The 27717-nt window shown below is 40.3% G+C and overlaps 1 protein-coding gene across 1 annotated transcript in view; it reads left to right on the top strand.

Annotated features, from left to right (window-relative positions):
• Positions 1-11952, top strand: part of Insc (INSC spindle orientation adaptor protein) — a 97756-nt gene extending 85804 nt beyond the window's left edge. Inside the window, exons 9-12 of the mRNA XM_070032065.1 lie at positions 837-903; positions 4261-4416; positions 5472-5548; positions 11429-11952. Coding sequence (XP_069888166.1) covers positions 837-903; positions 4261-4416; positions 5472-5548; positions 11429-11557 — 429 coding nt within the window. The 3' untranslated portion in view covers positions 11558-11952. The remainder of the gene's footprint in view (positions 1-836; positions 904-4260; positions 4417-5471; positions 5549-11428) is intronic.
• The last annotated feature ends 15765 nt before the right edge of the window (positions 11953-27717 follow it).

The raw sequence follows: 27717 nt of genomic DNA, 5'->3' as shown, positions 1-27717 counted from the left end.
GCTTGTTTCAGGGCAAGTGTCATGGGTAGTAGTGGTGCTTGGGCGCCCTTTAGAGTCTTGATCCTTTGCTGTTACATTCCATAGTCCCCTTCTATACTATGATGTTGCTGAGCTTCCTGGTATAGTTTATGATACTATAACAAAGGCTGACTGTCCACCTTCTGTCTGTATCCCACTACTGAAGACCCAGTACTTCAATGATAACTGACAAATGATGTGCTTCTATACCACAAGCTTGTAAAGGGCAGCAGAGTAGGTTCTTTCTCATCAGATTCCATATGATACTTGATGCTTGGGGTATAAATCTGCCTCTTATGCATGTTTTCTACTGTGATTTTAGCATGCATTAATTTTGAGTTGGAAGTAAGTATGTGTCAGTATGTATAGGGATGGGGTGGGGGATACGTGTCATAGAGAAAATCTGGAATGAGGAAGCCTCATCCAGAGCTGGGGCAAACTTCCAGGTGGTTATGCCGGCACAGAGGAGCTAGAGGCCTCAGGGTTCTGCCAATTCTCTCTGCATTCAAGGGCTGGGGACATGGCGGGGGGAGGGTGCTACATATATAAATACAGCTGGGCTCCCAAATTCACCAGAGAGATATTGATCTCTCCAATAAGATCCTGGGGTTAGAAGAGGCCCACATCCTAGAACCATGTGCTGACACAAGTCTCTGGGAACTACGCCTGGGTAGCCTGTGAGGATGGAAGAAAATACCATTAAAGCATAGGCAGAAGGACAGTAAGACATGGTGTAGCTCCTAGCTGGCCTGTGTGTAGAGAATAACATATGGATTGTGATACTCATTTTCTGTGTTTATCACTTCTTTTTTTTCCAGATTGTGACTATCTTAGCAAACATGTCTGTTCTGGATCAGTGTGCCTCCGATATCATTCAGGAGAACGGTATGTCTTGAAGGCAGCTCACCATATGGAACATCAAAGTTTAGGGGACTCTGTGACCTAGCGTTTATGGAAACACCTGTGTGTATGTAAATAAGTACATGTGTCTTCGTGTTTTCATGAGAATATCTGTGTGTGCACCTGCATGCGTGCACATGCTTCTGTGCGCACTGAGCCATATATACATGTTTGGTTTCCTGGGCTTAAGTTCTAGTGGGAGACAGCCTATGAAGAAGATAGAGACAGGCTGGGAAGGTGGCTCAGTGGTAGAGCGCTTGCCTCGCATGCATGAGGCCCTGGGTTTGATTCCTCAGCACCACATAAACAGAAAAAGCTGGAAGTGGCGCTGTGGCTCAAGTGGTAGAGTGCTAGCCTTGAGCTGAATTGCCCAGGCCAGAGTTCAAGACCCGTGACTGACAAAAGAAAAAGAAAGAAAGAAAAAGAAAAAAAAAGAAGATAGAGAAGGTCAGATGGGGAAAATAGAGCAGAGAAAGAGGTAACATGTCCAGGGGTGTGTGTGTGTGTGTGTGTGTGTGTGTATGTGTGTGTGTGTGTGTGTGTGTGTATGTGTGTGTGTGTGTGTGTGCACGTGTGTGTGCGTGTGTGTGTGTGTGTGTGTGTGTGTGTGTGTGTGTGTGTGTGTGTGTGTGTGTGATTTTTCGGGTTATAAAGAGAAGGCCAATATTTCATTGTGATCCAAAAAGTAAAAATCTATTCCTACTAAGGCATGCATTCCAGCTTTAAATCATTCCGTTCTTTTTCAATCAGGCCTCAATGGGAAGCTAAAGTGTGTAGAAAAGGGTGAGAGCGAGAGCCGAACAAGGGAGCCTGAGCACCCCAACCTCCTCCTGACAGCATCTCTTTTCCCACTGCTCCCTTGCGTTCCCTTTGTGCTAGGAGTGTTACCAAGGTCCAGGGGAGGTTAGGGACAGGGTTGTTGGCCTGAAAGCTGATCTCACTGGTATCAGTCAGAGGACAAGTTGGCTGCCAGGCAGCTGGGAATAGACCTGGTGTGGTGAGGGCTTCCTGTGATTGGGAAATAAGGGAGCAATTAGCAACCGGTTGGAGACCAGGGACACTAATGAAGCAGAGTGAGGTGGGAGGCTGCCTCTGCTCCTATGATCCCCCCTTCTCTCAGGCTGCCCTGCTATCTTAACAAACATGCACTTCCCCAGCCCCCATCACTCTAGGACTAATTGAAAGACATCATTTTGTGTTAATTTCATGTGATTGAACTAATAATGAGAAACTGCAATGAGCCAGCTGAGGCCACGTGGAGAGGCTGTGTGGTACCATTTGTGTGCTCCTTCTCGAGTGGCTGATAAGAGCAGGTCTCCACTAGCCTGTGTGTCTGATGTTGGAATGTCTGGCATCTGTAGAGGGCTTTATGGTTACAAAGTGCTATTGACTGATTCACTCAGTCCACAGTTACTGACATGTATTGTGTGCCTGGCATTGTGCTGAACAGTAAGGACATAGAGTTAAATAGGTCCCTGCCTTTGGTCCACAGGGTTTCCTGGTCTAGACAGAGAGACTGCCTTGGTGAAAGTGGTACTGTAGTAGCAGGGTAACACTGACAATGGAGGAATGCCAATGAGGGAGAATGGCTTGGTGGCTAAGAGTGTGAAAAGCAGAACTTTGTTGTATGTCCTGGTTCTGATTTTTGCTAATAGCAAGGCTTCTTATCCTTTTCTATCTGTAAAATGAGAACTAGCTCAATGCCTGCCTGACAGGGATGATAGGAGGATGACCACAAAACCTGTTAGGTGTGTCTGTCAAGAATAAGCCCTTTGAGCACACGTGTGAGTGTGCATGCATGCATATATGTGTGCTGGGGCTTGAATTCAGGGCCTATGGTGCACTGTCTCTTAACACTTTCATTCAAGGCTGGCACTCTACTACTTGAGCCACAGCTCTACTTCTGGCTTTTTTGGGGGGGGGGTTACTTAATTGGAAATGTATCTCCTAGACTTCCTTCTCTATGCTGGTTTTGGACCTCAATCCTCAAATTTCAGTCTCCTCAGTAGCTAGGATTACTGGTGTGAGCCATTGACACCTGGCAGAAACAATACAGTCTTTTAAGCATTTAACTGAAGGGAATTTCATGAAGGAACTACTTATAACTATTTATAAAAGTGGGGCAGGATTTGAAGAATCAACAGTGTTGGTGACAGAGCTACTAGAAGCCAGTAGTACTTGGACTGGACAGGGCCAGCCCTGTTGTACAAGTGGACTTCAAGAGCTCATGGTTTGTGTCCCAGGTTGCAAACCTAGATGCTTACCAGATCCAGTCTGATGAAACAGAAAGGGATAAGAAGGACTCAAGCAGGGACAAGACTCATTTCATTAAAAATCATAAGCTTATGCTTCTTAAAGCACAGAAGTATGAGTTGCATGTTTATTAAATATGAGCCTACTTTAATTTAGAAAGTAGTTGTATAGAAATCAGAAAGCTAGATTTTTATGGAAGTCTCCAAACTTGCAGACAACAAAAATTTAATTTTTTAAAAAAGTAATGTGCGGTTTAAAAAAAGCAAACATATCTTTGGGTTATGGTTTAAATTTGGCAGGTACCACTGAGTCCTTAGAATGGCTCACACAGAACAGAACTGGACTTTTGCTATAAACCCTCAGAAATGGAACCACTTAGACCAATGAGAGCAAAGGACATCCCTTGCAGAAAGAAAGGGCAGGCAAAGGCTGCCCTTGGCTATGGTATGTGGACTAACTGGAGGACAGGTCTGGTTTGGAGAGACATGGTGGTAAGCTTCTCAGCAAACTGAATTCAAACCTCAATCTACATTCTTGAGTCACTCTAAAGCATTTGATTTAGTAGTGGTCCAACTTGGGCATTAGGGTTACCTTTGTCCATGGGACTCATCCCCTCTGGAACTATAAAGTATCATCAGAGCATCAGAGGCAAAGAGGTGATGGGTGGTACCCAGTTCTCTGAGTGCCAGTACCAGCTCCCACCCATTGTGGCACAGGGAAAAAATGCTTTCCCTCTCACTGAGTCTCAACATGGATTTATAACAGTAGTACCTACTTCTTGAGGTTATTAGGAGGTTTGAGAAGTTGTGCATTTATTGGGCATTTAGCACAGCAACCACCACACATATAAAATAAATAACAGCATTAGAAAATGAGGATGTGTTCCAGATGTCTTCTCCAAGTATGGTGTATGAAATAAGACACACAAAATGGAGTAGAAGAAAAGAGGTGGCCTTGTCCAGTTTATATTCCCTTGAATGGGATCTCTTCTAAGGCTTTTCTTGACCCCTGTGGGCATCTGTCCAGCTAGCCCCAGGGGTAAGTCTCTTTGTTGAAGTGGACACCAATTGTTCATTGTTTTCTGCTCAGGGGTCCAGCTCATCATGGGTATGCTCTCTGAGAAGCCAAGGTCTGGAACACCTGCTGAAGTAGCAGCTTGCGAGAGAGTCCAGCAGAAAGCTGCAGTGACCCTGGCCCGTCTCAGCCGAGACCCAGCTGTGGCCCAGGAAGCCGTGCGCCTCAGCTGTAAGTGATGCTAGCTGTGGTTGAGTGGAGTGGGGAGCTTCTGGATGGTAGCAGCTCTAGACTGGCTCTGGACATAGGGCTGGCTGGGGTGAACTCCGTTCTCTGAGTGCTGAGAAAATTCTGGTTTAGAGGGTCTAGTTTGTAACCTGGGGCTGAGGAAAGAGAGGCCTAGAGAGGTAAAAGTTGGCCATAACAATGACTCACTTTCAGCTTCCTTGTTAATTTGGACCCCGTTCTTTCCTTCCTGCTTTTTATTTATTTATTCACTTATGCAGCGAATTTATCTCCTCAGCTATTTACTTATTTACTCATCTGTTCATTTACTCATTAAAGAATTCATTATGTTTACTGTCTGTTATTTTATTCACTAATTCAATCATTAACCATTAGTCACTTTTTACCCCACAAATATTTTCAAGGCACTCACTTAATGCTAGTTTCTTTACAGTATCAGGTATATAACAGACTCATTGGGATGACGATATGGAAAAACAATATCTGCACTTGAGTATCATACAAATGATACTCAAAGCACTTTTGGCAGACAAGAAAAGTAGATCATGTTACTCTAAGTGGTCAGAGAATATTTTAACAATTCTTCACTCTGGTTGGTGGTAACCTTTTCTCAGTAAAGCCCTAGAAAACATTACTAGAGTCTGTCATTAACTATAATTTTAGCTCCAATATATTTTCTGACTGAAATAGGCAATCAATATATTATACACAATATATTTTATTAATGTATTAATATGATATGTAAATATGTATCTGTCATGTGCTGGTAAAATTAAAATACTAACTAGAAGTTCCTTTTTAGAGAGATAGCCTATATCTCTACTGTGACTTATCAAAGTTTTTGTCAATGCCACTTGTGGATTTGGTTTTGATGCTCTAGCTCTTCCTGCCCTTGATTAGATTCTTTTCACAGCTGAGTAAGTAGAAAATCACTACCATGTACTCCTCAGAATGATTGGGGGACGATGCAGGTCTTGTGTGTAAGACAGGGCGTGTGCTTCCCCTACCCAGGCCTGAAACTCTTGCTGTGTCTTGCACAGGTATGTCCCGTCTTATTGAGCTCTGCAGATCCCCATCAGAGAGAAACAGCAGCGATGCTGTGCTTGTGGCCTGCCTGGTGAGTTTCTCGGTCTGCCCCCCGGCTTTCCAATGGCCTTTGACATTACAGAGCAGAGGCTGGGAGAGCTGGCTATGCTCTAGTTGGCTTTGGTATACTTCAACCACTCTCTGAATGTTTTAACCTGCATCTTTAAGATGGTGAGTATTACAGTGCTTCTTTCTCCTAATTAATAAAATTGTGACAAAAACTATATGAGGTCATATATGTGAAAGATGAGGATTGAGAGACTGTCTCACGATCCTACCACTACAATTTTAGTAAACTTTTCTGTTCTGGGGAATCTTATCAACACAGCACAGTCAGAGTTGTTAGCTTTGAGATGCTGCTAGATGGTGAACTGGCATTTTGAACCTTACAGGACATAGGAACCAGAGAACATGGGATCCAGCATATAGCTATCTCCTGCCTAGCCTAAAGTGGATATTGTAAGAAAAACCTCCTTTTTCTCCTAGGAGAAACCTCTGTACTGGGTTCTCCCAGCATTGCATAGCTCTATCACCTTTTGTGGGCTAAGAGGGGAAGGAACTTGCCAGGATGGGGAAGATTATTCAACTGTTCACTGGGATTTTTACCTTGAACCTAAGCAAATGCATCCTGAGAGGTTCCCACCCAACTTCCGGATGGTAGGAGTCCCCCAGGAACTAATCAACAGTATGTCTATATACTTCTCCTTATGGGACTGTACGGAGTACCCGAGCAGAACATCTGAGTAGCCTCTATCAAGTAGCAGGGAATTCATTGGATAAACAGGGCTGTTGAACTTTCAGAAGAGAGTACCAGATCATTTGTCTTCATTGGACACAGGAAGAGGTAATGAATCTCAAGGTCTTTCCAGCTGTGTCACAGTAAAGCCTTCTCCTCATCTTACTTTAATTGAGCTCATTTTATTTATGGGAGTTTCTGATGGCGCTTGTAGAAACAACAGGCATCACACACACACACACACACACACACACACACACACACACACACACACACACACACACACACACACACACACACACACACACACAGACCTGTCCTGGTTTTACATTAGTGAGCTGTGTGACATAGAGCAAGGTAAAGTGTTATACATTTTATTCAGTAAGCATTTACTGGATGACTTTATTCGTCAGTTATGCTTCTAAGCTATGGGGATGTGGCTATGGAAAAAATGTCAGACTAGTTGGTTAGTGGCTTTCATTCTGGGAAATATAGGATGATCTTAACATGTTTTGTGCCTTTAGACCTCTGGTGAAGTTGATGGACTTCTCAGAATTTTTTTTTTTTGGGTCCGATTGTGGGGCCTGAACTCCGGGCCTGCGCTCTGTCCTTCAGCTCTTCAGCTCAAGGCTAGTGCTCTCTACCACTTGAGCTATAGCGCCACATCCAGCTTTTTTCTTTTTGCTTATGTGGTGCTGAGGAATTGAACTCAGGGCCTCATGCATGCAAGGCAAGCGCTCTACCACTGAGCCACCTTCCCAGCCCCTCAGAATATTTTTTAAATGCATGAAATAAAATAGGTAGAACTAAATAAAAAAGGAATCTGGTTATATTAACACAAATTTTCAAATATTTAAACACATGACATTTTTAACATGTGCTCTTTTTAATGGCTGTAAATGATATTTGTATGTTCAATGTGTGTGATGGGATATGAAAATATTTGTGACATCTGCTAACAAGGCCAGAGGCTGCTAAACGTTCATGGTATGCTGCTACATTCACGATGGAAGAAAATGCTAAGTTTCAATTTGAAGTTAGCGAAGATAAAGATGGAATTTCTTCTCATTCAAGATCAGTGAAATATAGGGAAATCTGTAGCTGACAAAATTGTGATTGTTTGCCCTGACTGCCATTATTTTCACCACTCTGGCACACACAGATACTTATGGGTAGACTGAGGAATGCCAGTGGCTTGGAAAGTACTTGGGAAACTTGAACTTCTTTTTAGATGCGAGATTCTTATGGTGGTCATTTACAGTTAGTTTGACGATGAGCACACAGTAGGATTACAGTTAGTTTGACGATGAGCACACAGTAGGATTCAGCCCCTATATTGAATCACTGGAGGGACTTCCCAGGGAAAGGGGATGCCATTTATCCTAGTAGCTGAGTTGGCAGATGCTGAAGAGAGCCCCTTCCTTCCTAATGCATCCTCCATGTGGCTGCTAGAATCTTCCATGTTCCCCACTATCTTCAAGTTGCTATCTACCCACTTAGCCCTCCCCCACAGAGTGGCTGTGGTCTTTTCCTGAAGTCTGAAGGCCTGACCAATATGCCTAGCTCCTGTCCCACTCTGTCAGGCTACAGGTTTTCTACATAACACCTTCTCCCTTCATACAAGAAATGTCTTCATACAACTCCGTTTTTTAAAACCCTACTCATCCTTCATGGGTGAGACCCAAATCCATGAACGAGTTTTCCAGAATTCCTGTTTGGTGCAGACAAGGAGTTCAGAGTACTTACCTGGTTCCTTTGCTTCTAGATTTTGTCTTACCTATCTATATATATCTTCGAGGCTCTTAGAATTCAAACACATTCAGCTATTCAACTCTGGAGACTTGAGCATTTTGACCAGACCGTCTTTGTTTCGTGCCATAGTCTTTTTTTTTTTTCCTGTTTTCTCATTGCTCCATCTCACTATTTTGACTCATGATGGAGGATTTATTTCCTTTCAAGTTCTAGCTTGGAAACTTCTGAGGTTCCAAGAGATTCCTTCTTTCAAATTCTAGCTGGGAACCTTCCTAGCTCTTTGGAGTTCCATAGTAACTTAAATGTGATCACTGCCTGATCTTGGGATTCTCAGAGTTGGCCCCTGCTTCTGGACACCAGTGTTGACTTGGGGGTGGGGGGCGGAGGTGTCTATGGTGTAGCCCAGAAGTAATCCAACACTGGCAGGTAGTTTCTAGGCTGATGACAAGGGTGCCGCTTGTGGCCTGGCAGATGGAGTTGGGAGCTGCCTTTTGTGCTTTTTTTCCAGGCCTTTTCACAGTCTCAAAGGCTGTCTTCAGGTGGGGGTAGGGCATTTCAATTATTGTCTCCTGTGTCTGGGAAAGTGGCAGTGCAGATTGCCTCTCGCAAACAGAATTGATTTTTCCTTAATGAAGCAGCTGTCAGTGTGGTAGTGGGCTGTTTAATACTTGGGTGTTTTGGACTGTCTTAGGAATGAGATTCTGAGATGACTGTCTGTTAACCCTCCCAGCAAAGTGGAGAGAACAAGGCTTTGGAATAATACAGAGTTGGGACATTGAATCTGGGGTGCTTTGAGTTGACTGGGGTTCATGTTAAGAAGACTTTCTGGGGATCCTGGGAAGATGTAAGCAACTATTCCCTTTCTGTTTCTTTCTTCCCTCCTCATCTTCCCTCCTTCTCTTCTTTCCTTCTTCCCTCTCTCCTCCCTTCCTCCCTTCCTTCTTCTCTTTCTTCCCATCCTTCTTTCTGGGATTATTTCCTCTTTTAGGTTGCTCTTGTTTTCTTCCTCTCCTTCTTCTTATGTTTCTCATATGTCTCTCCCCACCTCTACTTCTTCCTTTCCTCCCTTCTTCTTCTCCTCCCTCTCTTCTAGCACCCATCCTCCCTAAGACCGTGTTCTCTCTCTCCTTGTCAGTACTTTTCTTTTTACTTCTCCATCTCCCTTGTATGCCTGATTTCTTTCACTAGGTTCATCTCTGTCTCCATTTTAATATCTTCTTCCTGTTTGGTTCCTATATTTTTGCTCTTTTTCTATGTACTCTCTGTCTGCCTGTTTTTATCTGTCTCTGTCTCTCTTTGTCTCTCTCTATATATCTGTCTGTCTGTCTGTCTGTCTGTCTCTCTCTCTCTCTCTCTCTCTCTCTCAGTAGTACTACAGTATCTCAGAGCCTCACATTTTCTGGGCAGGTACTCTACTTTTACCTCACACCTCCAGTCCCTTTTGCATGTTGTTTATTTTTTTGCTAGGATCCTTTTTTTTCCACTTGAGGGCATCAGACATTGATCTTCTACCTGTGCCTCCCATGTACCTAGGATAAAAGCTGTATGCCATCACGCTTGGCCTCAGTTGCTCTCTTGATAGACCTAGTTTCTATTTTTTAAAGCTCTTTTTGTACTTCTCCACTTTACTTTTACCCATGATTATGCAAAATGCATGGACATCCTTTGTAGTCTTATGTTCAGAATGCTACTGATTCCATTTTCACTTTGACTTCTCAGGGAAAATAGGATTATTGTCTTCAGCTGGGGCCAAGAGAAATCAGAAAGTTCTATGGAGTTCAGCCTCTGTTGGCCTTGGTATAAGTCAGGCCCCAAGAGAAGCAAGACATACTAGTCTAACAATCAGGGGAAGCTACTTCTTGTCATGAATGTCTCATACCTGCTCATGTACACAGAGACACATGATCTTTGTCCTTGATCTAGGTTAGATATGACACCTATGATTCCAAAACCACCTCAAACAATGCTCTCTTTCACTTCCTTAGCCTGATTTCTCTTGCTTTGTTCTCAATAAAACATTAGCTCATGTTCTAGGATTGTAACATCCTTTCTAGGTAGGGATGGTTGCTCTGGAGGTAAATGCAGGACTACTTTCTCTTTTCTGAGCCTGTTTTCTTATCTATAAAGTGTGGAGATCATGATACCCTTTAGCATCAAGTAGGGATTGAATTGAGATACTATGTGGCATTCTCTTCTTTGTTCTGCCATTCTAGATATTCTACCAAACGTTCTTTTTTTCTATGGTGGGCAAGGAAGGGGCTGCCCATCTCCTGTTGTGTGTTTCAGGAAGAGAGAAGGAATTCATGTCCATCCAGTGCTTCTTTTGTTTTGACTCACTTTACTGCTGTATAGTGCTAGGCAGCTGGCAGCTCCAATTTATAGTTTCAGATACTTGGCTTCAGGTTTAAAGCACATCATTTTTTCATTTCTTTTTGGAAAGTGGGTTGACACCTGTGCTGCATGTTATAGATATAGAGACATATGAAATAAAATTTCTACCTTTGAGAAGCTCGAAGTCTAGTCTGAGAAAAACCTTACAGCCAGTTACAACAAAGTGTGAGAAAGTTGAGGTCAGTCCAGGAACTCTGGGTATAGGTAGGGTGAAGGTCAGACTTTCTCTGTATCCAGAGAAGGCTTTTCAGGGGGAGTGACAATGAATGAATGCATCTGCTAGCTAGAAAAGTGTAGGGGGTGTTTCTTTTTCCCTAGGAAGTGTCAGGGCACATGGGAATTAACTATTAGGGTGGGCAGGAAAGATGTTCATTTTGCTCTTACCTCTCTGCTTTTCAGCAGCCTTTGTTGGATTTGAATTTCTCATTGGCAGAATCCCTATATATCTGTCTCTGTGTTCTCCATTTCTTCTTTCCTTTATATCCTATAGTTCACTGTACAAGGCCTTGCTGCATTTATAAATGGAATAATGAATAAATATAATAATATAATGAATACAAATAATAAGTAGTTGAATCAGTGAAAAACCCCTGGTGCTCCAAGTTCATTTCAGAGACTAGGAAGTAGTAATGTCATTTCATAGATGTTTCTAGAAGTCCCAGTTTCTAGGAAGAACATATTTTTGACTTCCATATGTCATTAAGTTGATGAGATCCTTAAAATGATAGATCTTTAAAATGACCAGTTTCCTAAAATGACTGAAAAACCAAGACAACAAAACAGTTAATAAGGAACTTTTTGGTGACATCTGTCATAGTGAGTGACCAAAATGCAAATGAAACGAAGTAACCATGTGATAGGTTAAACAGGTGACTGAAATGGTCACTTAGGTATCATGTGACCAAGATGGTCAGTCAGCTCAAATTGTCTGGTTAATGCCCAACTTCGTAAAATGTCTCTTAGGGCACTGAAGGAAATACATGCCTCTCAGTCGGTGGGACCGACTTGTGTTCTCTTGTGTTCTCTCTCTAGGCTGCTCTGCGGCGATTGGCTGGGGTCTGCCCTGAAGGCCTCCAGGACTCTGACTTCCAGCAGTTGGTCCAGCCTCGCCTTGTGGACTCCTTCTTACTCTGCAGCAACATGGAGGAGAGTTTTGTGTAGTGAATGTAGGATAGGAAAGGCACTCAGTTCTCTGTACTCGGGTACCCTCTGAGCATACACCTGTGCACACCTTTGATCTCACACCAGCTCCTTATTTATATGTAACTTATTTTTACACAAGAGAAATCTATCAACATCATGAAATAGTAAGTGGTCCTTGGGAATCTTTTCTGTTTTTCTTTTTGACTTCTGTGGCTTTTCAGTTGCAGATGTTGAAATGCATAATAGCTAATATGACAGATTGTCATGGGTGATTTCACTTCATCTTGTTTTCTCTGCTCTCACTATATAATCTTGCCTGATTTTTAAAAAATTTTCAACCAGAATATTTTAACTGCCCAGCATTTTTTAAAAGTTAGACTTGTTTTTTTTCTAAGTATTTAAAATGAATTTCACAGTTGGACAGAATATAAATATAAAAGGAAAGGTTTTTCTTTCTTTAATAAAGGGAATAATGCAAAATGTGTCTTGGGTCTTTCTGATTAACTTGTATCTTTAACTTCTTGATTTCCAAGGTTTCATGCATCAAACATGTTTCCATTTATTAAAAGTGCATAGAGCATTGTCATTTTTAATGGTTGTGTAAATGGGGCTCGTTCTGAGTGATTTAATGAGAAATCAGGATGCGTTCAAAACGTGTTTTCAGAAATACCAGAAACTCAGCTTCTTTTGGCTCCTTTGCCCTGTGTAGAATCTTAAGATAAGGCTTTGTTGAATGATTCCTCTGCAGCAGGTAAGTTTGGAAGCTGGCATGTGCTGGATGGAGCTGGCTCATTAAGGGCAAGTTTTTATTCCACCTCTGTCTAGTGATCTCATGTTGGTAGCTCGAAGTTGGTGTTAGTGAGAGTATTTATTATTAATAGGCAGGTACTACAGTCAGGGCTTTTTAAAATTTCTTCAGAAAGCTGGTTTTCCAGTATCACTGCTTGGAAGTATCACAGATCTATGAACTCTTCTAAGAGTTTTAATGCCATTGTACTGTGATACGGTCTTCTATAATCCAGGATATATTTCTTGAGTTCCTAAGTACCTATCTAAATAAATTAACCTAATGTATCTGGTCCTGAGGTAAGTATCTAACATATTATCTTACCTATTTCTTATTATAACATGATAACTAATATAGTCAAATATATTGCTATCTGTGATCATAATACTAAATCACTGGATGAAGGTCATGAGCTAGTAGTACTAGGACCTAAACTTGGCAAGATCTATTACCAGGTCCCTTACTCTGCAGTCCTACATGGAAAAGTAACGATGATAATAATGATAGAAGACAGTTGTATGGCTGTATTCACCACATTGTGCACTTGTTTTTTAATCCTCTTATATATTGACCTATGAATATACAATAATGCTTAATACCATATATTATTTATTCAGTTCTTTTACTTCTCTATGAGTTAGCTATCATCCATTTCACAAATTTACTTCTTCAAGTTGCTAAAATGGCAGGTGCACACCACCAGACCCAGATATTGTGTTTTCCTAGCAGCAGGCACACAGTACTGCATCCAGCCATTGGTTACAATAAGTTCTCCAATCTTTTTATTTTCCTCCTCAGGCTGGTCTTGGACCATGATGCCTTGATTTCCAGCTCTCTACTAGAATTATAGGCCTGAGGCACTATGCCTAGCTTTTTTGCTTTTTCAATTTTTTTTCAATAATGTCTCATGGTTTTACCTAGAATATCTTCAGTGATGATCTTTCTGCTTATACCTTACCCCTCCATGTAGCTGGAATCACAGGTACATATTATCATACTCAGCTCTTCTTACCTTTTTTTCCCCAACCAGTGCTTCTCATTAGCTAATCATCAACTCAATGATGGAATCCTTAGGAAACAACTCCTTTATGGGATAGTAGAAGATAAGAGAAGAGAGCCTATCTGAGTGTGTGTTAGCATCTGTCAGTCCTCATTTACCAACTACTCACCACTCTCATGTAAATGAGGCAACGAGGCATCTAGAGCTCAACGTATACCCTCCTGACTTCACCTTTCACGTCTATAACTGTGCCAGCCCCCAGTTATGACAGAGCAGTGTCCTCAGTGATGGCAAGTGCTAGAATCCGAAGGTTGATCGGACAATTATCACTCAATTTTAACTTCAAGGAGGAAGCATTTAAAAGGGAAACTAAAGAAAATGCCCGTTACTCAGCAAAAGAGACCATATTTCTTGCTTAAATTTCCATGCCCTTTGAGATTTCTGCATAGATTAAGGAGATCTTGGAACACTAGTTATTAAAAAAAAACAATTTTCTCTTTAGTTTTTAATAAAGAATAGACAAGGAATATCTGTCTGTGGGAGCCAAGAGTCTATTCAAAAGCACGGGGACATAAAATGATGTCACTTCAACTTCCATTGTCAGATCCTCAGAGAGATGGTCCTGTCCTCTGAGGACCTGTAGCCTCCTCTTGTCTTGTCTGCACCTGTGTTAGGCCTCAGAATAATGACCATCCCCTCAACAATGTCTTTTTGTAATACCCATAAATGCACAGCACAAAGAGATGATGTTACACCTAAAGGAAAATCTATTAATAAAAGGAAGTGAACAAGAAAAGGGAATTGGACACACAATGGACTCGGGGAAAGGTTTAAAGGGCCTTTTCAAAAATGAAATTTTTTTTCAGTAAAGCAGAACTTGTGATTCAGTTTAAAGAAGGAACAAAAGGATGATGTCAGACTCTGGATAGCATTTACAGTTATAGTCCACAAAAGATGGGAACATATCCCCTTTTCTTTCTCAGGCTGGGCTAAATAGAGCCTTGCAGGATGACACAAGTCAGCCTTCATTGGGGAAACTGTCAAAGTTCCACTAATTTTAAAATGGCCTTGGAGCATAGAGTGCATGCATGCTACATAGATGAGCACCTTCTGGGCTTCTGGGATGATGAGACAGGAAGTCAAAACAGAGATTCTGGAATAATGCATCTCCTCTGGGACTCAGAACAAGGGAGACTTGAAGCAGCTATTCCTGAATTCAGTGATTCTGAATGGAACCATTTTCCCTGTAATACTTCTCATTCACACCCTTGTTCATTGGGTAACATTGCCACTGACACTCTCCATTACAGATGAGGGAATTGAGGTTTGGCCAAGTTAAGTAATATTCCCAAAAGTAAACAGTTAATTTGCATTAGGGATTATACTCACATCTTTGTCATTACAGGCTAATTAGGGAGAATGCAGGAACTTAGTACCAGACATTTACTAGAAGGTAGACAGAGCTCAAGGCCTTTGTAGAGCCATCATCCTCCAGCAAACGTGGCTATTTGCTGTTTTCTTGAGAAAGAAAGGTAAAAAAAAGGAGTGGGCACTGAGATTATCTCTGATTTTAGACTGGAAGGTGATGAGTTAGTGTTGGAGCCCATAAAAACTGTGTATCATAGTAAGGAAAGCTGCAAATTGAATCCTAGCCTACCACTTACTGTGTGATCTTGAGCCTATCTCACTGTTCCTTGGTTGTCTTGTCTCTAACATGGCATGATGATAGTGGTTTTGTCAGAGTTGCTATGAGAATTAAATGTGTTAATACCCGGAAAAGGCTTAGAGTAGTGCTTAATGGCAAGTGCTTGATGAATATGGCTCAATTCAAGTCCAACAAATGATACCTTTGCATCTATTCAGATCAGTTCTGTGAGGAATTTTCAGAGCATCTTGACTCATCTGTACATCCAATACCTAGGGGTAGAAAGACAGCTTAAAATTCATGAGCAGGGCAACGTTTGTCCAAGAATAAAAAGTTACTGTCAGTATAGCTGCGGTATTTGAGTCCTCACTGTGCCGGGCCCTAAAACAAGTACCTATAACAATACTGCCAAGAGCTTATTACTTATCCCTTTGGGCAAAGAAAGAAACTGAGGCTCAGAGAGACTATATCTTTCCCAAGATCACACAGCTAGTAGTAGGGGACAGGATTGGGCCAGAGCCCAGGCACTTGGTACATTGACATTTCACTGGATTTATGTGCAGATAACCTCAAATATCATGTGTAATCTTATTTTACAAGATCTTTAAGTAGTTGTACAAAAGCGTTTTAATTTCAATGTATTAGTGCAATGTACCTTAATCAATGCCACCCCTTTCATTCTGTGTAATCTTTTCATTAGGTCAATATTTCATTCCCAGAGAAATTCAGAATAATTCCTAGTCAACACCAGTAAAGTATCTAAGTTAGGCATGTATTATTCTGGTTTCAGGGTTAATCACTAAAAAAATCAAAGTGGATGCCAGAAAACATTGGTTCCATTTTAAAAGCACCAATGGCCTGGCAGAGCAATTGTGCTAAAATTTCTCTTTGTTAAAGATTTCCAGGGATCCCTTCGTAGAGGTTCTATTTATGTCCATCATTTTGTTGTTACCTTCACTGTAATTTTTATTCAGATTTCTTTAAAATTTTATTAATAAAGTTTTTTATTATGAAAATATCATGCAGAAGGGTTACAATTACATGAGCAAGGTAATGAGTACATTTCTTATCAAGCCTTGTTGCCTCCTCCTTTGTTTCTCCTTACCAACCCTGCCCTCCCATCTCCTCCCCACAACTCTCCCTACCCGCCAAAGATGTAAAGTTCATTTTTTGCCATAACGTCTTGTACATCTCATTGTTGCAATGGGTCAACCTGTATCCCTATTTAAACATTTTGTTTTCTTTTTTGAATTTTAATTTTTTTATTGTGAAAATACTGTACAGAGGGATTACAATTACATGGGCAAGATAATGAGTACATTTCCTATCAAGCATTGTAGCCTCCTCCTTTGTTTCCCCTTCCCATCCTCCCTCACCCCCCACCAAAGTTGTAAAGTTTGTTTTCAACATAACAATATGGAACCAACCCAGATGCCCCTCAGTAGATGAATGGATCAAGAAAATGTGGGATATATACACAATGGAATTCTATGCTTCCATCAGAAAGAATGACATTGCCCCACTTGTTAGGAAATGGAAAGGCTTGGAAAAAATTATATTAAGTGAAGTAAGCCAAGCCCCCCAAAAAATAGGTCCCATGGTTTTCCCTTATTTGCAATATCTAGTATATGTCTGAGTCAAGCAGAAAAGGTCAGATAATGTGATGTTAGGGAAATGAACCCTAAGATATGTACTCAAATGTTTTTTTCCTTTCATGCGATTGTTTCTAACACATTTATAAGATTATTTCTTTGTTGCTTTGTATGTCCCTCCCCCATAGTATAACCCCTGCTTTCACTATATTTGATGTCGGTATAATTTGTGGAGGGGAAGGGGAAAAACAAGTCGTTTAAATTGGGATACAGGTGGACCCATTGCCACAATGAGAAACATTTTGTTTTCTTATATAGATTCAGCAATGCTGCATGATTGCTGAAAGCAGAAATTAGAGGATACTTTTATTTGTATATGATTGTGTGTGTGTGTGTGTGTGTGTGTGTGTGTGTGTGTGTGTGTGTGTGTGTAGGAAGGGAGGGAGGGAGAGTGAGAGGAAAAGAGAGAAAGAGCAAGAGACAGATTGAGATTTGGGTCCCTCAGAGAAAAACAATGGAATCCAGTAGAAATCCACAGAAATATCCATAAAAATCGATTTCCTTATTTCACAATTTTGATATCAGACAGAAATAAGAATCTTGTCAGTTTTCCTACGCAGTTATCGTGGCATTTTCTTTAGGTTCCTTGTTCTCCCTTCTGTATTGTCATAGCTTACCATCAACAATTGAATAGACAGTTATCTTTTTGGTACAGGCCATGGTATCTGTGGCTAGCAGCTTGGCGTCACTTTGCTAGTAGATGCGATCTCTAGATTTCTGCCCTTAGCGAAGGCTATAAAAAGAGCCCCACTCTGCAGGTGTGTCTGGTCCCACTGCCATCATCTTGTTGGTGTTTTCATTGAAGCCACACATGCCTTGAAAAACAGGGCAGGGAACGGATGCTAATTTTAATGGATTTATTTATTTTTTTCTTTTTAAGACCTCACCACGTTAAAACTTAGCAATGAATCTATCTATACCCCTGAAGAACTTCTGAAGTTCCAAGACTATCGTGGGAGTTCCATTGAGGTGATTTGTCTGGAGAACACATCACAGTATCCAGCATTTTGGCACTTTCGCGGGGCGGCTCTGGAGAAAATTCCTAAATCTGAGTAAGATGTTAACAGTTCTATGACACAGGCAAAGAAAGTGGAGGTCTCGCCTTAAAATTCACATCCAACTTCCTTTTCCTACTTCCAGAAAGCAAATCTCTGACTTTCCTACGTAGCGGTCAACCTCTTCCTCCAGGATTGCTCCTCAGGAAGGCCCCTTGCACCCTCCATGCTGAGAGTGCTGTCAGTCTTTACTTTCTCTTAGAACTTTCCAGGGAGGCCATTTCCTTGGTTCTTTGATGGCACCTGAGTTTGATGCCTTGCAGAGTCTTCGGATGTGCTGCTGAGTCTTCCTCTCCTCTCCACATGAGTCCATACCTTCTGCCTCAAAGATCAAGACTTCTATCACTTTGCCAACTGTCAGGACGACCATGGCTGAAATTCTGCGCAGGGAGACTAGATGAGCAGATGAAGCTGCTGGCTACTCACTGCAGGAGGTACTGAGAACCTTCCAGCAGCCTTCAGGTTATTCTTTAGCTGTCATTTGTAGGTTGGCTGCTCACAGTGAATCTGGATCAAAGGACAGAGGGCTCGGTCTCCTCAAAGACCAGTCCAAGAGAGCCTGAGAGAGGGTCCCATACCTGCTTCCTAATGGCTTTTCACTCTAGCTTAGCATATTCAGCTATCGTGCCGAACTGAAATTTTAAAACTTATTCATTAATTAAAACATCTTCCTGTCTTTGTTGTTTAGCAATATCTTATCATCAAGTGTAACTTTTCTTGCTTCCTGGAATGTCCAAAGCAATGAACCTGCTAAGGCCTGAAATCATGAAAACGCAAATCAGAAAATGTAATGATGACAAGAGCTAGAACCAGAGATTGTATATAGTTTAAGCCCAAGGTGTGTGCTATCTGTTACTATTTGCTAATTGGGTAGCATTTTTGAAGCTTGTGGGTATCTTAAATTTTACTATAGAAAAGACTCATATTGGTAACTTCATATAGTAAACTATTATGAATAAACTAAAATTTTGTTATTTGGATACACATTATTTGGTAAAAAGAAGAGATGTCATTCATTAAAATGTTGATTATATATAAAGTTATATAACCATTGTAAAAATCAATGTCATTTATACAAAAGTAGAATATACACAAAATCTACAATATGTTCATGGAAAAATCATATCTAGTGAGATAATTGATACATATGTGGCATTATGAATTGAGGTGGTTTTTTTTTTAAGATTTGCATGTTCTAACCCTAGATTTCTGAGACTCTGACCTTATTTGGAATTACTGCAGATATAATTAGTTAATTTGAAGTCATACTAGAATATTTTGCCTCTAATCTAACAGGACTAATGTCTTTATTAAAAAAAATGAAAGGGGGGGTGGGAGCGGGGCAACATTTGTCCACAGACACACACACACACGCGCGCGCGCGCACACACACACACACACGCACACACACTCACACACACACATGCACACACATGTAGAAAATGCTAGGAAAAGCTGTGAGTTTGCTGTCCAAGTCAAGGAACTATCAGAAGCATGGAAGGAGGCTGGAATAGATCCACCTTAGCGCCTTCTTGTAACTGTTCAATAGGCATGGCCCCTGTGAACTCATTCACACCAACTTCCAGCCTCCAAAACAGTGTGACAATATATTTCTGTTGTTTAAGATATTCAGTTGGTGGTGCATCATTATAGAAGTCCCAGAAAATGAATACAGGTAGAATACCCACGAATTTCATAATAATGTCTATCCCTGGTGAAAGAACAAAAGAAATGGGGATGGGACTAAAAATAAAACAGACATGTAGCCTACAAGGTAAAATGTCAGTAGTTGTTAACTGTAGGTGATAGACATATAGGTATTTGTTATATTTTTTCTATACTTTTCTTAATATATAAAGAAAAGATGGCATTCCCAAAATGAATTAGAAAGACATTCAGAGGAGGGTATCTGCACATTTAAAGTGGCATGTTGTCTGGGCACTGGTGGCTTATGCCTGTAATCCTAGCTTCTCAGGAGTCTGGGATCTGAGGATTGTAGTTAGAAGCCAGCCTGGGCAGGAAAGTCCATGAGACTCCAATCTCCAATTAACCACCAGAAAACCAGAAGTGGTGCTGTAGTTCAAAGTGGTAGAACATTAACCTTGAACAAAAAGAGCTCAGGGGCAGTGTCCAGGCCCTGAGTTCAAGCCCCATAGCCCACATAAATAAATATGTCAATAAATAAGTAAATAAAAAATTAAAAAGCAGCATGACAATGCCACCTCTGTTTCTGTAATCAGTCTAAAGTCCTGCCTCTTTTTGGATAAGAAGACATAGCTTCCTGGGTCAGTCTAAGGTTGTAAAAATCATTCCAGATGGGCTATGCAGAGGAAACCAGATAGTGGGCATAGACAGACTTATTTTTAGTCACCTTGTTCATTTGTCACATTCATTGAAGTTTCATTGTAATTGCAACTGTACTACTCATCTGCTTTGAGGGTGAGCTGTAAGGTTGGGCTTTTAACCAATTAGAGTAGGTCCCTATGGAAAATAATGGTCTCAAGCTAATGTTCATGTAGTCTAAAGACAGATGTCCGGGACAGTGGGTGATGTAATTAGATCCGTTAATACTCAGCCTGAAGAGACTCTAGATTTCATACTGACATCTGCTGGACCCTTTGGATACTTTTTAGTCTAAGATAGAAGGAAGGATTCTGGAGCAAGAACTCCCAGCAGCCCTTTAGGAGCTCCCTGACCTGGGGCGGATCTGGCAGCATACTGAGATATGCAACTTGAAATCAAATTTAAGATCTTTTGCTCATTGCACACATTTAGCATAATACACCCATGGCAGAATGAGGCAGGACATCTAGGGTGTAATTAACAATCACTATTCTATGACAGTCTCAGCAACACAAATGCCAATTTGCTTGTCAAATTCCAAAGAGAGAGGAAGGGGCCATGTGGTAACCATACAAAACAAAGCCCTTGTTTTCAGGGTCTGTCTCAGCAATTGTTCTGTCCTTTGTATAGCAGAAAAGAGAAATCTTTCAGGTCCTAGTCTACTGAGCCCTAGTTGCAAGTTTACTATCTGAATATCTTTTCAGAATCAAATTCCAATTCCACTGGGTTCTTTGTTATGATGTAAATACAGTGCTGTGTGCCAGGAGGAAGCAGTTTGGAGAGCTAAGACATCAAATTCCTTTGCTTGGGGTATACTGCGTACACACTTGCCAAAACTTCAAGAACTCTAGTAGCCATTAGACCCTACTGGTGCTTAATAAAAGATATAAAGTAAATTGTTTCTTAGTAACTATAGATGATGTGGCAGGACACATTTTACTGTGTGTGAGTATCTTAAAAATAGTTCAAAATATTTCTGTGATATAAAACGTTGGGATATTATAGAGATAACAAAATTGCATTTTCTTCTGATAATACAATGAGGTTTTTATCTTGTCTATCTTATATTCCTCCAATATATGTTGGAATTGCATGATTTGGGGTAAAAGTGGATTTTTAAGCAACTTATATTGTACATTGTCTGTTGTCAGTGGGATTCTCTGATTCTTCCTGTTCTGGACACTGGATGCGGGAAGCGGATATACACAGAATAGAAGTACTAGATAATCTACTTGTGTCATTACATTTCATTCTTGTAGATACTATTACACTTACTTTATAGAAGAGAAATTTTACCTTAAAGCAGTTGAGTATTTTGCCCCAACTTTCAGATGAGGGCCCAGTTTTGTCTGACTCCAAAGTCAATGCCTACATCCATATAATCCTGGTGTTTAGACTTGAACCACCTCTCTGTACTCTGATGCAAAACTCAGAAGAGGAAATGATCAGCAGCCAAAAGAGAAGGCCAACTAGATGGTGCTTTGATTTTGGACAAGGTAGGCATAGTCCAATAGCCATAAGGCAGTAGAGAGAAATCTTCCCAGCCCAGCCTGACTGAGGAAGGCCAACTCAAAGTCCAAAGGCTTGGGTTCTGCTCAGTTTCTATTAGATGCCTGAGGACAGTTCCAAGTAGCTTTGCTTTCCCTAGACACAGGAGAGTGGCTGAAAATGTCATCTGTGCTCTTGACTAGGTTCTTTAAAAGACAACAGTAGAACTCAGTTGAGAGGCACTCTCATGATGATGTATATAACATGATTTATTTATGACATAAATGTTTAGTGTCTTTTCTTGCAGGCATAAAACAGGGTACAGAATACATCTAGATTTGGATGGAAATTCCATTTAAATTCCATTTAACTTAAAACTATTATTTAACACCTGGACACCTTAACTATAAAAATGAGGGGAAAAATACAGCTCACATGGCTGATTTAAGAATTAGAAATAGGGGGCTAGCACTTGCCTTGCATGCCAGAGGCCCTGGGTTTGATTCCTCAGCACCACATAATTAAAAAGAAAAAAGCCGGAAGTGGCGCTGTGGCTCAAGTGGCAGAGCACTAGCCTTGAGCTGAAGAGCTGAGGGACAGCACCCAGGCCCAGAGTTCAGGACCCATGACCGGACTCCCCCCCCCAAAAAAAAGAATTAGAAATAGTTCATGGTATATAGCTATTGCAGACATTAAAAATAGAAAACAAAATTTTAGTGTGTATTGTTTTGTATTTATTGCTTTTATTGTTTTGTCTACTCAAATGATCATTGTGTGATAGAACTGAGGATAAATAAAAACTTTCCTTGCTTTGGAAAAAATTACACCTCATCTTGAAGCCAGACATATAGATGTGTAAGGATGAAAGAATGAGAAAAGGCCCATAACTAAGGTGAGGGAAAACAGCTCCTGGAACCTTATGTAGTTTATTACACATTGGACTTAAACATAATTACAGAAAGCCGCTACAATGAACATAGGATCTAAAGTCCCTGTGTGTTCATTGCCTCCACCAGTACTTCAGAGTAAGACCCTAAGCTAGTACTCTCTTGGCCAAAGATGGAAAATAGATTCCATTTTATATGATAACACTTAGGATTGATGTGGCTTCCTATAAGACTCTGGTTGTAGGAATTCTGATGGGAACTGGAGGCTAACTCTTTGGAAACAGTATTGGAAAGTGACTAAGGGTTTGCTTTCTGGAACTAGATTGTTTTGCCATTTGCTTAAACAAGTTTTTTTAACTCTTTTATGTTCACCATCTGAAGAATCTTAATAACAGCAATATCTACATCATGATGTTAGTCTTAGGATATATGTTAATTTATTAAAGAACTTAAAATAGCATCAAACTTAGCTTTTATTATTATTTTAATGTGTGTGTGTGTGTGTGTGTGTGTGTGTGTGTGTGTGTGTGTGTGTGTGTGTGTGTGTGTGTGTTTGTGTCCTGGGGCTTAAACTCAGGGCCTGGGTGCTATCCAGGTCCATGAGCTTTTATTTTTAAGGCTGGTTCTCTACTACTTGAATCACAACTCTACTCTGGCTTTTTTGGTGGTTAATTGTAGATAAGCGGCTCATGGACTTTCTTACCCATGCTGGCTTTGAACCACAATCCTCAGATCTCAGGCTCCTGAGTAGATAGCATTATAGACAAGAACCAACCACCAGTACCTGGCTTCTTAATTTTCATTTTTTATTATAATAAATAGTCATTTCCATCAGCCATAAGAAGGGAAACAAAGTATAAGAAGGGACAGTCACTATTTTTTCCTATAGGAGTGTTTGCCTGGTTCTTACCCAAGCTCTTTTCTTTTGTACTTCAAGGTTCCACATCCTAATCTGTACCAGGGCAAGTGCTAACAGCGATAGGTTCCAGAAGGTACCAAAGACTATTGGGGGCGATGAAGAATATAACAAGAAAATAGGGTCAAGCTCCCAGAAAGAAAATGGCCAATTAACAGATCAAGTGCAGTCAGTTCATACTTGCTCTTTGTAGTTATGGGATTAATGAACTGACATGGGGATCAGAACAAGGGTGAAGAAAATTAAGTACTGCAGAATAGGCCTGGCAGAGTATTTGGCATGATGGCAACAGTGTGGTTGGGCATTAGATAGGGGACAGGTAAGAGTGGCTGGCCAACAACAAAGGAGCTTATCTTATTAAATACAGAACAGAGCTGTTGTGTTTGGGAGGAAAAGTGGCAAGTGGTAGCTAGGCCTTTCCTTAGAGAATTCATCCTACAGAAGAACACAGGGACTAGAGTTTCCATTCTAGCAGTACGACAGCTTCCAGGTATCCTGACTGATTCCCACTGAAAACAGTTAATAAATTACAGACAACATCTTATTAAAGGCTTTAATGAGCTGGCAAGAGAATAAGAAGCTATGAACCAAACGAAAGTAGAAACTTAAGAAAAAAGGCTTTTACCATGAAGACATTTGCTAAATCAGATGAAAAATAGCTGTGTTTTTCAGATCCTTGATAACTAAACATCTATTGCTGATGAAAACAAAGTACAAAGCCTGAAGGATGAGGAGGAGTCTAAAAAGATGCCCCCCTTAACGGTCCCACCAGGCGCTGGTGGTCACACCTGTAATCCTAGCTACTCAGGAGGCTGAGATTTGAGGATCTCAGTTCCAAGCCAGCCCAAGCAGGAAAGTCTGTGAGACTCTTATTTCTTATACGTTATAGAAAAAGTGGAAAGTGGTGTAGTGGCTCAAGTGGTAGAGTACTAGCTTTGAGCAAAACGGAGTCCAAGGATAGCATCCAGACCCAAAGTTCAAGCCCCATGACTGGCAAAAAATAATCTAAAAAGAAGCCCCCACAAAAGAGTTGAAACTCAGAAGAATTTTATCCATCACAGTATAAGGATACGCTAGAACAAATCCAACATCTGACCAGAAGGTTTGAAGGAAAGCTGCCTAGCTTGATTCTTGGCACTAATAGAGAGGGGCCTTTATGCCACAAGATGTCCCCTATGTGACTTTTCAGCTTGCATTTACGTTATCTGAGTGATAAAAAAAATCTCCAGGCCAAGATTTTTGATTAAAGCAATACTTTAATCAGATGAAAGCACAATTCTCTCTGGACAAACAACTTCAAAGGCCTCAAACATTTCCACAGATAAAGTTCCAGTATATATAAACTCAATCAAAAAAAAAAAGCCCAGGAACAAAAGGATATAAAGTTTCTGAGAGTAAAACAATACCAGCACTACATTTACATTGGCTGTAGATATCCAATTCATCAAATACAAATACAAATAAAATCATTTCTTTTTTGAGAAGTAAAATTGGGACTTAAGACATTTGAGAATTGTAAGAATAATAAAAAAATAACCAAATGTATATAACATAAGAGCAACAGAACTTTTAAAATTAATTTGAAATGATGGAGGGGGTAACAATGCTCAATAGGAAGTGTACTCATTACCTCACTCATGTAACTGTAACCCTCTGTATAGCATCTTTACAATAAAAAAAGAATAAAATAAACTTTGTGACCAAAAAAAAATTAATTTGAAAAACTGAAATGAAAATTTGGTAGATGTTTTAAAAGTGGATTCGTAACAGCTGAACGGTGAGTTGATAAAGTGGGAGATGTATCTGAATAAAGTATTTATCTGTGGGCCTTGATGAATACTATAGAAGAGGGTTAAAGAAAAACTGAGCCTAGAATAGGTTCTATGCAGAGAAAACTGGAATTTCAGAAGTGAGAAGAAAGAGTTGGGAAAAGATTACTTTCGAAGATGTTAAAGGCTCAACAATTTCCTGCACTGGTGAAAGTTTATCATTACTATATTCAAAAACAAATAACTTCTAAGCAGAAGAAATAAAAATACATCAACATGTAGATATATATAGAAATAGAGATACATGTATCTCTATCTATATGTATATACATACATATATTCTATACACAGTAGTATATATCAACATGTAGATATATATAAATATGATATATCTACATGTATATCCATATATACATTCTAGACATAGTATAGATATATAAAACTGAAACTACAGAACACTGAAGACAAAGACAAGAACTTTAAAGAACTTAATTGAAAAGAAATAACAGGTTGACTAACAATAATGTAAGTTAAACGATGCTGTCAGTGTACTATTTGCTGCCTTAATAAATCATTACAGATTTAACAGCTTAAAGGACACAAATATATTCTATCAGGGCTCAGTGGCACCAAAGTCTTGGTGGGTTCAGTTGGTCTTTCTACTCTGGGTTTCACAAAGCTGAAATCAAGCTGTTACTCCATGAGCTTCTTATTGGAAGGCTCTGGGACACTGTTTCCATATGCATTAAGGCTTTCTTTTCTTTCCTTTTTTTTTTTTTTTTTTTTTTTAAATCACAACCCAGTTCCTTGCAGCTGTAGGAGTGAAGTTCTTGCTTCTTTTCTGGCTCAAAGCTGGGCACAGTCCTGAGACATTGGCAGCTTCTCTTTGGTCCTTACACAAGAACTTCTCTCTCTCAGAGACAGCAACAGAAACCCAAATTCTTCTCGTGTTTAGTATCTTTCATACTTTCCCCTTCCTGCAGCTCTTCTTCCTTCTATTGCATGTTTGTGAATGAAGGCAGAAACAGTTTTCTGCTTTTAAAGGCTTATGTGATTTGACTGGAATCACCAGGATGCTCTAGGGCATTATCCCATTTGAAAAGTCAAACACCTTTATTGTATCTACATATTCCTTTTTGATATACAATATAAAACTTTGTCTCAGGTTCCCAGCACTGGTGTGAACATCTTTGGGGTGTAAAGTTTTGTTTTGTTTTGTTTTCTTTCCTCAACTGCAAAAAAGTAACTTTATTTGGGAATTTTTCTAGAGAGGAAATAGTACTTTTCAGGTGAACAATGACAAATAGTATTTGCTCTCTACTAATTCTCAGTAAAGAAAACTGAAGAGCATTTTAAGAAATGTGATCTGAGAGGGAGAAGCAAGAGGAAATAAAAGGTAAACACAATGGGAAAATTTGAGTAAATCTTAGTTATCATTGAGTAAAACAGCAGAAAGAATGGCTCATGCACTATCAAATAGTACATGTATACACTTTACTATATGTAGTTTATATTTTGATAAAAGATGGCTTTTAAGAAATCCTTAGAAAAAAAGTAACATTAAAATATTTGACAATAAATGGTAAGTTAGGTGAAAGGAATGCCTATAAAATCATTATACAGGGGCTGGGAAGGTGGCTCAGTGGTAGAGTGCTTGCCTTGCATGCCTGAGACCCTGGGTTCGATTCCTCAGCACCACATAAAAGGAAAAAGCCGGAAGTGGTGCTGTGGCTCAAGTGGTAGAGCGCTAGCCTTGAGCTGAAGAGCTGAGGGACAGTGCCAGGCCCAGAGTTCAGGCCCCACGACCGGACCCCCCAAAAAATCATTATACATATTTTTTGAATGTAAGCAAACTTCATGTAAAGGATGCATTTTCAGACAAGACATCTACAAGGATCTTTCTGTGCTAGCTTATAGAATCTAAGTCTCCTCCTCCTCCTCCTCCTCCTCCTCCTCCTCCTCCTCCTCCTCCTCCTCCTCCTCCTCCTCCTCCTCCTCCTCCTCCTCCTCCTCCTCTTCTTCTCCTTCTCCTTCTTCTCCTTCTTCTCCTTCTCCTTCTCCTTCTCCTTCTCCTTCTCCTTCTCCTTCTCCTTCTCCTTCTCCTTCTTCTCCTTCTTCTCCTTCTTCTCCTTCTTCTCCTTCTTCTCCTTCTTCTCCTTCTTCTCCTTCTTCTTCTTCTTCTTCTTCTTCTTCCTCCTCTTCTTCCTCCTCTTCTTCCTCCTCCTCCTCCTCCTCCTCCTCCTCCTCCTCCTCCTCCTCCTCCTCCTCCTCCTCCTCCTCCTCCTCCTCCTTCTTCTTCGCGCTGTCCCTGAGCTCTTCAGCTCAAGATAGCACTCTACCACTTAAGTAGCTAGGATTACAGGCATGAGCTACCAATGCCCAGCTATCCTATCTTCTTAATGAAAGTTGTATAAGATTTTTTAATTAATTTTTGAAATGAAATATTTCACTATTAAAATTGATTCAGTGAGAATTACTAAAATTAACTGGTTAGTAACATTGATTTTATTAGTAAATTAATTCATTAATTTTCATTGGTGTACATTATTATGTAAAATCTTTACCTTGTAGTGTTCTCTATGGGCAGTTTTCAAATATCAATTCAAGTTACCTAGGAATTATTGCCCTATGTTTTT

Source organism: Dipodomys merriami, unplaced genomic scaffold, assembly GCF_024711535.1.
Source record: "Dipodomys merriami isolate MVZ:Mamm:240054 unplaced genomic scaffold, mDipMer1.0.p SCAF_21, whole genome shotgun sequence".
Lineage (NCBI taxonomy): Eukaryota > Metazoa > Chordata > Mammalia > Rodentia > Heteromyidae > Dipodomys > Dipodomys merriami.
This window is presented reverse-complemented; position numbering and strand designations above follow the sequence as displayed.